Source organism: Leptodactylus fuscus, chromosome 1, assembly GCF_031893055.1.
Source record: "Leptodactylus fuscus isolate aLepFus1 chromosome 1, aLepFus1.hap2, whole genome shotgun sequence".
Lineage (NCBI taxonomy): Eukaryota > Metazoa > Chordata > Amphibia > Anura > Leptodactylidae > Leptodactylus > Leptodactylus fuscus.
The window spans coordinates 33,310,084-33,323,493 of NC_134265.1; the positions used below are offsets into that span (position 1 = coordinate 33,310,084).

Here is a 13,410-nt window from a genome sequence, read left to right on the forward strand (position 1 = left end):
TCTTCCCCTACCTTTACATGTCTTCTCCGCGCCGCCATTCCGTAGATATCCCGGTTTTTGTCCATATGCTAATTAGTTTTCTCGCAGCACTGGGGGCGATCTCCAGCACTCAAACATCACTAGGGGTGTCCCCTGTGCTCCGAGAAAACTATCCGGCGCCTGTTTGGCCACAAGAAAATGGCGACGGACATGCGCAGTCGGTGCTTTTTTGAAGAAGATGTGACGGGACATGGAAGAAGAGGCAGAGGCAGGGAACAAGAAGAAGGTGGGAGAGGCCACAGGAACATGGCCAACGGACATGCACAGTTCACGCTCTTGGATCCAGAGAAGAGCATTGCACAAGAAGAAGGCGGAGGCAGTGAAGAATACAGGCCTGTGTATACACAGTATAATATAATGTATAATACAGTCTGCGGTGTGGATGATACTAAGTGGGATACACTGAAAGTGTATTTCCATATACCCTATATACCCCCAATCCACGTTCCAACAGTGTGCACCCCCACCCCTGGAACTAACTGGAATACACTGTGTGTAATCCCCCAAGAATAAAATTGGGGCTACATACACCCTTTTTTCTTGCTATTGGCATATAGTGCCAAGTTCTGAGTGTCAATTCCCCAAATATATTGGGGCCTGTATCCCCCCAATTGTAAAAGAACATCTGCAAAGAGCATAAGAGGCCCAAAGCAGAATTTACAATCGTTCTGCCAGAGTCCGAGAGTTTAACCCAGGGGACAGAGTCCTTATTTTGGTGCCTACTGTGGAGAGCAAGTTCTTAGCGAAATCACAAGTCCCATATGAAATTGTGGAAAAATTAGGGCCAGTCAACTATAAGGTTCACCAACCAGGGAAAAGGAAGCCTTTTCAAATCTACCATATGAATTTGATTAAGCTCTGGAACCAGAGGGAATCCTTGGTGGCCTCAAATATAGAGGTGGGTGATTCATTGCCACCAATCCCTCCAGTCCGTGTGAATGAGACCCTCTCAGTGCCCCAACAGCAGGCGGCAAGAGAGTTCCTGCAGAAAAATAGACACAAGTTCTCTGATCTACCAGGGCGTGCCCACCTGATAGAGCACCATGTAGAGACAGAACCTGGGAGGAAAGTAAACCTCAAACCCTACAGAATACCAGAGGCACGTAGGGAGGTATTGTCAGCTGAGGTAAAAGATATGCTGGAGTTAGGTGTAATTGAGGAATCCAAAAGTGAGTGGTCTAACCCAATTGTATTGATACCAAAGCCCAATGGTACTTGACGGTTCTGCAATGATTTTAGAAAATTGAATGAGATTTCCAAGTTTAACACTTATCACATGCCCAGGGTTGATGAGCTTATTGAAAAGTTGGGTAATGCCAGGTACATAACCACACTGGACCTGACAAAAGGTTACTGGCAAATACCTTTGTCTAAAGAAGCCAAAGAGAAAACCGCCTTTGTTGTTCCCGAAGGTCTGTTCCAGTACAGGGTTATGCCATTTGGTTTGCATGGAGCTCCTGCTACCTTTCAGAGGTTGATGGACCAGATCTTGCGGCCACATCGTGACTACGCAGTGGCTTACTTGGACGATGTGGTCATTCATAGCCCAGGCTGGGGAAGTCATCTCTAAGGTGCAGGCAGTACTGGACTCCATAAGTGAGGCAGGCCTTACTATTAACCCTGAGAAATGTGCTTTAGGGCTGGAGGAAGCCAAGTACCTGGGCTATGTCATTGGCAAAGGGGTAAAAAAGCCCCAAATCAATAAGGTGGAGGCAATACAAAATTGGCCAAGACCACTGACCAAGAAGCAAGTCAGAGCATTTCCTGGCATTGTGGGCTACTATCGGAGGTTTGTATCAAACTTTGCCTCTATTGCAGCTCCTCTCACTGACCTGACGAAAGGTGGGAAGTCAGTGATGATCCACTGGACACCAGAGGCAGAGGAGGCGTTCCAGAGGTTAAAGCAAGCTCTATGCCAGCAGCCAGTGCTAATAGCCCCTGACTTTAGGAAGGAGTTCCTGGTGCAGACAGATGCCTCAAATGCAGGTCCAGGAGCAGTGCTGCCCCAAGTTGTAAATGGTGAGGAGCATCCGGTAGTGTACCTGAGCAGGAAGCTGTCCCCCCGCTGAGAAAAATTATACCATTGTAGAGAGGGAATGTTTGGCCATTAAGTGGGCGCTGGATGCTCTGAGGTATTACCTCCTGAGGAGAAAGTTTAAATTGATCACTGACCATGCTCCCCTTACATGGATGAAAATCAATAAGGACAGAAATGCTAGGGTTACCCGATGGTTCCTGTCTCTGCAAAATTTTGTATTTGATGTAGAACACAGGCCAGGGAAATTATTGGGTAACGCTGATGCCCTGTCAAAGCTGCATTGTATGATGGCCACAAATGCCCAGCCCTCTGGTCTGGAGAAGAGGGGGGTATATGTAAGCCGATGGCTGGTCAGGTAATAGAGGGGGTGTACATCTCACCCAGACTACTCAGGTGGGTGACATGAGAAAACTCCAGGAATGTTTGTTTGTTGAGCATTTTTGTAAGTGCTCAGCATTGGGCTGGATTTTTTGGGAATGACAGGTAGGTTGGTAGTGGGACCTGTCATTCCACCCCCCTCCAGTCCAGTCCACACTTTGGGGATGTTCCGGCAGCGACTCAGCTACAGAGAGTCTCCTTGTCAAGGAGGCTTAAGAAGTTGCTCCTGCAGCAACACTTTGGCAGATTTTGGCTGGAGAGGCAACAGAGAGGTCATATTTTTGGGAGCTGTGTCCTGAATGATTCTACTGGCTTTTGATTTGTTATTCTAGGTGAGGTAACCTATTCTATGTTTAGTTAGAACCTAGCCGGGCAGGGATTTATTTTTGCATTGTCTCCTTTTGTTGCTGCACTACATTTTTGAGTGAAAATAAACTCTACCTTTGTTTTTGGACTAATGAATCTGGACTTTTGTGTCTATGCCACCCCACCTAGTAACCCAAGACCCTGACAATATGTATATATGTGTGTGTCTGTATATATATATTTATTTATATATATATATATATATATATATATATATATATATATATATATATATAGTGGTGGTGGGGGGGGGGTCCCAGGCTTGTTACTGGCCCATAAAAGGCTGCAGATCCTACACTTCAGGACAGATCTTGGGAGCAAGAGGAAGTGCCTGAATCTGTCCTGCTATACTGTGAGTTTGGTGAGACTGTATTGCGCTGTTTTTGTTTACTTGTGTGGCTGGTAGTAAGCCCCACATATGAGTTGGTATACTATTTATTTAGTTAGAGCTCGGACAAGCAGGGTGTTGGTTTCTCATTCTTTTGCCTGAAGCTATGGTTGTATTTTCTTTTGCTCCTTTTGTGCCTGAAGTGAAGGTTTATTAAATTTTGATGTTTTATCTAAATAAACCTGTTTTGCTACAGTTTTGTGTCCCTGTCTCTGACTCATTGGGTCTCCACCATATCTATAAGTTTTTGTCATGTTGTCTTGCTTATATATGCATTTTTTTCCCCTTCCCTATATATTTACATATAATATGCTTTTGTATGTTTCTCTGGATATCGCTTATAACTTTGATCTTTGACCCAAATTATCTCTCTGGGGTAATTATCTCAGACTAAAAAGGAGGGTAAGCATAGATAGAGCACTCAGGTTTACATTATACATCCGATGTGCTAATGCTCCTCCTTCTGGTGGTGGCTTTGGCCCTAAATCAGGGTTGGGGATCCACTAATAGTTTTATTTGGTTCTTGAATTATATTACCCTTTATTGAGCCCCAGGGTCATATGATTTTGTTCTCAAATTCATACCATTTGGATTCACTATGGCAGAAAGCTCTAGGTGCTTGTTCACACCTATGAGTGGCCAGCTTGCATTTTTCAGGCAGCTATACTTCATTATAAATTATACTATTGATTTGTGTCACTTAGTCTCCTGTACATCAGTGACCTTCTTATTTTTAATTTAATATTTATTTATTTAATTTATTTTATTTTTGATTTTCTCATTTATTTCTGTTCATTTACCTTGTGTTTTAAAAACTTTCCATGAGATCTGACACTGCTCTACATTGCGTATGATCCCTGAGGACGTTTAAAGATGGCGCCTCCAGCCTCATAGTGGCTACTGCACATGGGCGAGACAACTGACACTGAATGCACTTTATTTTCATTCCATTCCCGCACATGTGCGCTGGTGATCCCTACACACTATTGTGGACTTGTTGTCCTCTTTTACCCATATCTGGATTCTATCAGGTATCTAAACTAATGACACTCTTACACCTGTCTGTTATTGGCTCAGTAAGCTGTATTGTAATGTATCTTTGTACACTTTGGAGATAGGTCACTGATCTTTATACATTTATATATCTTTGTCACATTATTTTTATATATTGTGTTTTTTCCACTTTGATATTACTGACATGACATGGCTATGCTAATTAATTGATTGTTGTTAAATTTTGTTCACACTATGTATATGTGCATACTATCACTGTTGTAATGCTCCGATGTGGAGCCGAAACGTCGCAGTATGAGGCAATAAACCTCCTTCACTTTTTTCACAATTTTTGGTGTGCCGCCTGCTTTTTTGGAGTTATATTGTACGGGACAAATCCTTTTCCCATTGGTGAGCACCCTATGCCTAGACTAGTGCGGTCATATGTTTTGGTTTTTCTGTGGTGCACATGGGTTGCTCCAAAAGGGGCCCAATGCCCCATACAGTTCTGATGCCGGCTCTGACCTTGACACCAAAATCTGACCAATAACTGCAGTTTATTGATGATGATACGCTTAGTGGAGCAGAGCGATAAGGATTAGATCATTATACCAATATTATAATAGATTATACAATTAAAATTCACTTATGGAAAGATATAAAGAGTCAATAAAGGGCTGACATATTCCAGGGTTCAGGATGAGAAGCCTTCCACCATCTTTATTCTTCTTCTCACAGACCAAACACTTTAGGAACAACAGAGGTCTTCAGCAGCTCATTCCCAGCTCTGACAAACTGTTCCAGGGAGGAACCTGGGAAAATAGGAGACGTTCCCTGGTTAGGACCATCAATAGCATTAGATACTGTATGTCAATGTAACTATAACAAGAATATTGTGTTATGGAAGTCTATGCGGCAGCGATGCAGTATCTAAACTTTTCGCAACCGTCTCTACCGCGATTGAACAGTGCCTCTCCCATGCTCCCACATCTTGATGTCGGACCTCTGCTGATCTACCGGAATACATCTTAGAAACTGGATAACCCTTTAATGTTTCATAATAAGACGACAATCCATAGTACCAAATGTTTCGCTCACATCGTTGACTTTTGTCAACGGTGGTTAAGCCATCTGGCCTTGGCACAGCGTTCCTTCTTTCCATATGGCCTGACCGCCATTGATCAAGGTCAAGGATTTCAAAGTAATGTTTTATACTAAAAATGTTTTCTAAAGCGTTTACATGATAGATGTGTGTATGTAATTGTACAACATGTAGAACTATGTGCAGACGCACGTATCTAATCCTCCAGCATGTGGTACTGTGTGCAGAGGTGCATATCTAAACCTCCGCTGTGTGGTATTTTGTGCAGACACGTATATCTAATCCTCAGTTGTGTAGAACTGTGTGCAGACGCGTGTATCTAATCCTCCGTCATGTGATACTGCGTGCAGACGCACGTATGTAATCCTCCAGCGTGCGGAACTGTGTGCAGATATGCGTATCTAATCCTCCGGCATGTGGTACTGTGTAGACCCATGTATCTAATCCTCCGATGTGTAGTACTGTGTGCAGATGCATGTATCTAATCCTCCGGCATGTGGTACTGTGTGTTGAACCGTGTATCTATTCCTCTGATGTGTGTACCTCAGTTTGGATATTAGTTTGGATATCATTCATAGGAAACAGCACTGGAGGAATTGTCTACTGAGACTTGTTATAGTTTGGTTTGTCATCTTCGCTGTCTGAATACAACCACAAGCCAATGTATATTTTTCCATCTAAACCCAATGGCAGTCCAGAAATCCCGGAATAGTCTTGAAGACTGAAGTGCAGAAAAATGGTCCAATAGTCAAGAATCAAGAATCTGAGTTGGGCTATTTTGGGAGGTTACATAGAGGACAATATTCTATATTTGTAAATAGTGATTGTTCCAACAACGTCTGGTTACATCACAAAGGATCATATAAATGTTGCCACAATGCTTCTGCTTGTTGTGCAATTTTTTTCGTTTGCTATTGGTGCGGTTTTTCTACATTCGGCAATATATAAATCACAATACCACCTTGGCCGTTTATTTAATTTCTCAAATTTTTTGCCAATTTCAATATGTAGGCTGTACATCTAATAGTCTTAAGATCCGCATTCACAACATCTTTCCGATATTCCACATTCTGGGTCCAGAAATGTATCTGCGACATTTTCATGCAGGTAAAACTGTACAAGTCACTGAAAGCATCACCCAACCCGCTAAAGGGGGGCGACCATGTTGGGAGACTCATGAGACAGGAAATATATACTAAATATTTTAAAATATTAAAGTTATATAAGAAACCTGAAACCTGTAAGCTATGTCGTGTCCACGTCCCATGTGGTGTACTAAAGCCTACACTGTTTTTACTTTTTTCTGGAGCCTTCTTTTTTGTACAATGTTGTATTTGGGTTACAAGCCATTCCCATTGCAAAATTTGGATGGATGCTAGTTTCGGAGAACTTTATAGGAGTTTCAGCACCATCATCTCACATGAAATGTCCAGGAACAAGCAGAACCTGCAACTTCTGAAGCTAGACCACCATTGGTCTGTACACTGAGACATCAGGAAATGTCAGGTCTCTTTCTGAGATATTACCTGCTTTGGCCTTAAGCCAGTAGAAGGCTTTTCCCTCCAGTAATATCCATTCCTGTATCTGGTTCAGATAAAAAGCATGGAGCCATATCACTGCCAGGACCGTCGCCCACACTGAGGGGTCCACATTCTAGTGAGAACAGAACAGCACATCAAATTGGAATAAAATTGTAGTTACAGTGTACAAAACAAACATTAGATCCCAGAAAACACCTTCAAACAATATAATGGTATATTATTCATTCATGTATACCCTCCTGGGCCTTCTTGCCCATTAAGCCTGAATAAGTACTCTGTCCGAAACATCATCACTTTATCTTGTGAAACCAGGACACCAGAAATAAAAATACATGAATTAAACAAAAGACAGACTGTGCTGTAATTCCTCCTCTCTGGATTAACAATTTTGTGGGCCTCTTGTGTGAAAATGAGTCTAGGTGTACAGTCATGGCCAAAAGTTTTGAGAATGATACAAATATTAATTTTTACAAAGTCTACTGCGTCAGTTTTTCTAATGGTAATTTGCATATACTCCAGAATATTATAAAGAGTGATCAGCTTAACAGCAATTACTTGCAATGTCAATATTTGCCTAGAAAATGAACTTTATCCCCCAAAACACATTTCAACATCATTGCAGCCCTGCCTTAAAAGGACCAGCTAACATCGTTTCAGTGATTGCTACATTAACACAGGTGTGGGTGTTGATGAGGACAGGGCTGGAGATCAATCTGTCATGATGAGTAAGAATGACACCACTGGACACTTTAAAAGGAGGCTTGTGCTTGGCATCATTGTTTCTCTTCTGTTAACCATGGTTATCTCTAAAGAAACACGTGCAGTCATCATTGCACTGCACACAAATGGCCTAACGGGGAAGAGTACGCAGCTAGAGAGATTGCACCTCAGTCAACAATCTATTGCATCATCAAGAACTTCAAGGAGAGAGGTTCCATTGTTGGCAAAAAGGCTCCAGGGCGCCCAAGAAAGACCAGCAAGCACCAGGACCATCTCTTAAAAGTGTTTTAGCTGCGGGATCGGGCTACCAGAAGTGCAGAGCTTGCTCAGGAATGGCAGCAGGCAGGTGTCAGTGCATCTGCACGCACTGTGAGGCGGAGACTCTTGGAGCAAGGCCTGGTCTCAAGGAGGGCAGCAAAGAAGCCACTTCTCTCCAGAAAAAACATCAGGGACAGACTGATATTCTGCAAAAGGTACAGGGAGTGGACTGCTGAGGACTGGGGTAAAGTCATTTTCTCTGATGAATCCCCTTTTCGATTGTTTGGGACATCTGGAAAACAGCTTATTCGGAGAAGACGAGGTGAACGCTACCACCAGTCTTGTCTCATGCCAACTGTAAAGCATCCTGAAACCATTCATGTGTGGGGTTGCTTCTCAGCCAAGGGAATCAGCTCTCTCACAGTCTTGCCAGTCTTGTGTTTTTACAGCCATGAATAAAGAATGGTACCAGAATGTCCTCCAAGATCAACCTCTCCCAACCGTCCAAGAGCAGTTTGGCGATCAACAATGCCTTTTCCAGCATGATGGAGCACCTTGCCATAAAGCAAGGGTGATAACTAAATGGCTCAGGGAACAAAACAGAGATTTTGGGTCCATGGCCTGGAAACTCCCCAGATCTTAATCCCATTGAGAACTTGTGGTCAATCATCAAGAGACGGGTGGACAAACAAAAACCTATAAATTCTGACAAAATGCAAGCATTGATTGTGCAAAAATGGACTGCTATCAGTCAGGATTTGGTCCAGAAGTTGATTGAGAGCATGCCAGGGAGAATTGCAGAGGTCCTGAAGAAGAAGGGTCAACACTGCAAATATTGCAACGCTGCATTAACTCATTCTAACTGTCAATATAAGCTTTTGTTACTCATAATATGATTGCAATTATATTTCTGTATGTGATAAAAACATCTGACAAACACACATAAAAACCAGAGGGCAGCAGACCATGTGAAAATATAATATTTGTGTCATTCTCAAAACTTTTGGCCATGACTGTAGTGTAACATTACTGAATAACTTACAGACAGCTTTATTGTGAAGTTATGTGCTCCCATCTGGAGCACTAACCTTCTCTCTGCTCCTCTGATACAAACTGTGTCTCCTATAGGAACAAGAGGTTAAACTCTATTCAGTGGCGTAACTAGGAATGGCGGGGCCCTGTGGCAAAGTTTTGACATTGTGTTAGGGAATAGCCAGATGATAATTCCCCAGCAGCTGCTGGTGAACCCTGGAGGTGGGGGGACAAACAGGCAGAGATGTTACAGTACCCCCCCTTTTATGAGGGGCCACCGGACCCTCACCAGACCAACCAGTTCTAGAGGGATTCTGAGTTTTCCCTGCTTTGTATTTTGGTTCTGCTTGAATCACAGATGCTTGAGAACCAGGCAAACATTTTTTATTCACCTGGCGTTTCTGATACCACCAGGTTTTAATACCAGAGGGGCGTTCCCAACTTTTAGTAGCTGAGACCTTCTCCTCACTGACACAATCTACAGAATGTAAAGCAATACAGTGGGATGAGCACTGATCTCCCCACTTTACCAACTCCTTTTTACCCCAATCAAAAATAGGGTTATGGAGCTTCAGCCAGGGGAACCCCAAAATAACATCAGCAGAGAGATTCTCCATAACAAAAAGGCTTATGACTCAATATGAAAAGAAAAAAGATTTGTGACTGGGCTGTCTCTTACCACATCCTGCGGCTTGTGCTGGAGGTGCAAGACCCCACCTCCGGACCGTGGAGGAAATTCAAATCGAAGTATATAGAAACAAAGGTCTGCAGCCACTCCCAAGCCTTTTAAAAGTCTTGTTCTTTATTTCCATTCCAATTAAAAAAATGACAGCATACAAACAGTGATGTAGATCAGAAGTCACACATAGTGGGTTAAAAAAGACGCTTACGCGTTTCGGGGTATGAGTGCCCCTTAATCATAGCATGTGAAAAGACCCCCCGAGTATAACAATAGTGTTTGTGGGGCCCGAGGCCTTACTTGCAGATCCCTGCTCCTGCTAACAGCGGCCTCTGCAGAAGGAGAGGCGTAGGCGGCTGTGGGCAGGAACCAGAATTGGTAAGTAAATAGGGCCCGTTATCGCCTGCAGTTACTCCAGTTGGTAATGGCCTATAAAACAAAAAAATGCTAATGTCCGGTCCTTGTGGCAGCCCCTGACTAACTCACTCCCATAGATCTGCATTGACACCTGTTCAGACAGGAAGTACTGTGTGCATTAGCAGAGCATAGAGCAGGTCCGTGCTCCAGAAAGGAGCACATAACTTGACAATATAGTAAATATAATACAGTATTTTAAATGAAGGGTATTTTACACTGGAGAAGCTGTCCACAGACCATGTATTGTTCTTGCACAACTGACCTACTGCTATTGTTGTGTGACTCTGGGTTTAGCACAGTGTATCACTGTACATATAAACCATCAGTCCAGGATTATTTCTAGTGACACTGTAACAAACCTATTTATCCTCTATATATACATTCTTATGTATGGACAGAGTAGAGATCACAAAAATGATGAAGAATTATTTCACAAAATAAGCCTGAAGGATGCGGAACATTTCATATTCAAATATCAAGCTATTTAGATACAACATATTATTATGTATTTGCTCACCTCCTCTCCCAGGATTTTACCATCACATATTTTTAGATGAATATTATTATTTAATTTTTTTAATTTTTTTTTTAATGTAACCAAATAAGTCTTACAAAAAAGCGCAAGGCTAAGATGCTCCAAGCACATCGGACATACCTTATCTGGATTCTTGTTGCTGATGTCCTGCTGAGATAGTCCCAGTATTGCGGAGAATTCAGGGTTCAGATTCCAGGAACCGTCGGCATTTTGAAGAGAAATCAGGTTGACAACTTGGGGGGTTGTCACATCTTCAGATGGACCCGAGTCATACAAGAAGTCAGCTGTATAAAAGGTAATAGTACAGGTATTAAATTACATATTTAGTTGTAGTCATGCATAGAGATGAGCGAACAGTGAAATATTCGAGAGTCGATATTCGTTTCGAGTAGAGTCTCAATATTCGACTACTCAATCGAATATCGAATCCCATTATAGTCTATAGGAAAAAATGCTCATTTCAGGGGAAACCACTATTCGACTAAAGGAGAGTCACCAAGTCCACGAGTAGCAGGAGGAGAGTGTTTAGGAGGAGCGCTGTGCAGTTAAAGCGCACGGACTCCATTATAGACTATGGAGTCTGTGCGCTTTAACTGCACAGCGCTTGCAGTTGTGCTGATAAAAAGTAAAAAGCTCCCTCGTATCCACAAGCTGCCAGCTCTCCCGACTAGCAAAGACAAGCCTGCAGCAAATCAACGCTGGTTCTTCCGGAGGCTCGTCTGTGAGGAGGCGGAGTCTTAGATCAGACCACAATGGAGACTGCTGTGGTCCGATCTTAGACCCCGCCTCCTCACAAACGAGCCTCCGGCAGAACCAACGTTGATTGGCCAAATGCTGTACACTGGCCAATCAACGCTGGTCAATTCATTCCTATGAGAAAAAGTAAGCTCCCTCATAACAGCAAGGTGCCAGCTCTCTTGACTAGCAAGGACGAGCCTGCTGCAGAACCAGCGTTGATTTGCTGTACACTGTATAACATTCGGCCAATCAACGATGGCTCTGAATCGAATATTTACTGCAAATAGCTAGTAGTATTCGATCAAGTACGAATAATTCGAATACCATAGTATTCGAGCGAATACCGACTCAATCGAATACTACTCGCTCATCTCTAATCATGCAGTGAAGATTTCAAAAAATCAATAACTCGGGCTTATATTTATACACAATATATTATATTGCATATGTACAGTTGGATCACTTTGTATATATGTTTTATTACTTATATGATACTGATCCTCACTGATCAGTACTTCATATTCACAGAGATTGGAGTAGGAAGCAAACAGCGCTGTTCTCTGTGTAGTGGCGGAACGGAGTAACTACAGCTTAGCTGTCATGCAAGTGAATGGGAGGTGATCTGCAGTACCTGTTTCTGGCCACTACACAGAGGACAGGAGCTGTCTGCTTCCTGCTCCATTCTCTGTGTATCAGCTGCTGAGAACAGCTAGTTGATGGGGGTGCTGGTTGTCAGATCCTCACTGATTTGATATTTATGACTCTTTCTTAAGTTAGATCATCTATATCTTTAGCCCAGAAAACCCTCTTAAGAGTCAAATTGAAGAATTTTAACTAAACTGAACAATAGCAATTCTCTTCAGACTAACGAAATTTGATATATACAGTATACATGTGGACAACGACATTGTAACGTAGCAACATCTAACAACCTCTCAGCCAATAACAGTGGCATGAGGGACCTTGCATTGGTAATGTCATATGGAGTAGAAAAAGCTTGGGCATTCATTTTCATCCTTTAGTTGCTGTACATGGTGGATATGCAAATAGATCTGTGATCCATTTCACTGCGTCATAAGCTATAGCACAGTTCAGAAAAAGTGATAGGAATTCCAGCAATAGTCTGAGAGTCTGAGGACTAGAACTTCGAGAATCTACCAATCACACAGGCCGATAAGTACTAGAATTCAACAGAGATAGAACAGATTCCTAGGCATTCACCTAGTGACTCTGTTTCTTCTGCTGCTTATACAGACAGTTACAACCCTTTCATTGCCAATAATCTAATCTAATTTTATCTCTATACACATCCTGTTGTTAGGGACATCAAGGGGTCCTCATAATAGAGTATGTTGCAGAGTTCCAAATCAAATAACAGGCCTGGATAAGCTACACCCATCCTTTAGGCCTGGAGAAGTCACACACACACCTGATAGTGTATCAAGTGAGTTCTAATTTTAATGGTGCAAAAAGGTAGTTTAAATACAATACAGACAAAAGCAGGTTGGACTATTCTAATGACATGATTGGTTGAAGAGTTATTACTAGAGATGAGCGAACAGTGTTCTATCGAACTCATGTTCGATCGGATATTAGGCTGTTCGGCATGTTCGAATCGAATCGAACACCGCGTGGTAAAGTGCGCCATTACTCGATTCCCCTCCCACCTTCCCTGGCGCCTTTTTTGCTCCAATAACAGCGCAGGGTAGGTGGGACAGGAACTACGACACCGGTGACGTTGAAAAAAGTAGGCAAAACCCATTGGCTGCCGAAAACATGTGACCTCTAATTTAAAAGAACAGCGCCGCCCAGCTTCGCGTCATTCTGAGCTTGCAATTCACCGAGGACGGAGGTTTCCGTCCAGTTAGCTAGGGCTTAGATTCTGGGTAGGCAGGGACAGGCTAGGATAGGAAGGAGAAGACAACCAACAGCTCTTGTAAGAGCTAAATTCCAGGGAGAAGCTTGTCAGTGTAACGTGGCACTGACGGGCTCAATCGCCGCAACCCAGCTTTCCCAGGATCCTGAATGGAATACACTGTCAGTGTATTCCCGTATACCCGATATATACCCCGATACCCGTTCCAACGGTGTGCCCCCCCACCTTCACCCCAGAAATACCCTGCAAGTCCCCTAGCAATAGAATTGGGGCTATATACACCCACAATTTTTACTACTGGTATACAGTG

General features: G+C 42.8%; 1 protein-coding gene across 1 annotated transcript in view; it reads right to left on the reverse strand.

Moving 5' to 3' along the window:
* Positions 1-4,868: 4,868 nt before the first annotated feature.
* The window catches only part of LOC142198498 (von Willebrand factor A domain-containing protein 5A-like), a 46,005-nt gene continuing 37,463 nt past the window's right edge, over positions 4,869-13,410 (reverse strand). The window contains exons 10-12 of the mRNA XM_075269534.1: positions 10,607-10,770; positions 6,831-6,957; positions 4,869-5,014 (exon numbers count right to left, since the gene is read on the reverse strand). Coding sequence (XP_075125635.1) covers positions 4,935-5,014; positions 6,831-6,957; positions 10,607-10,770 — 371 coding nt within the window. The 3' untranslated portion in view covers positions 4,869-4,934. The remainder of the gene's footprint in view (positions 5,015-6,830; positions 6,958-10,606; positions 10,771-13,410) is intronic.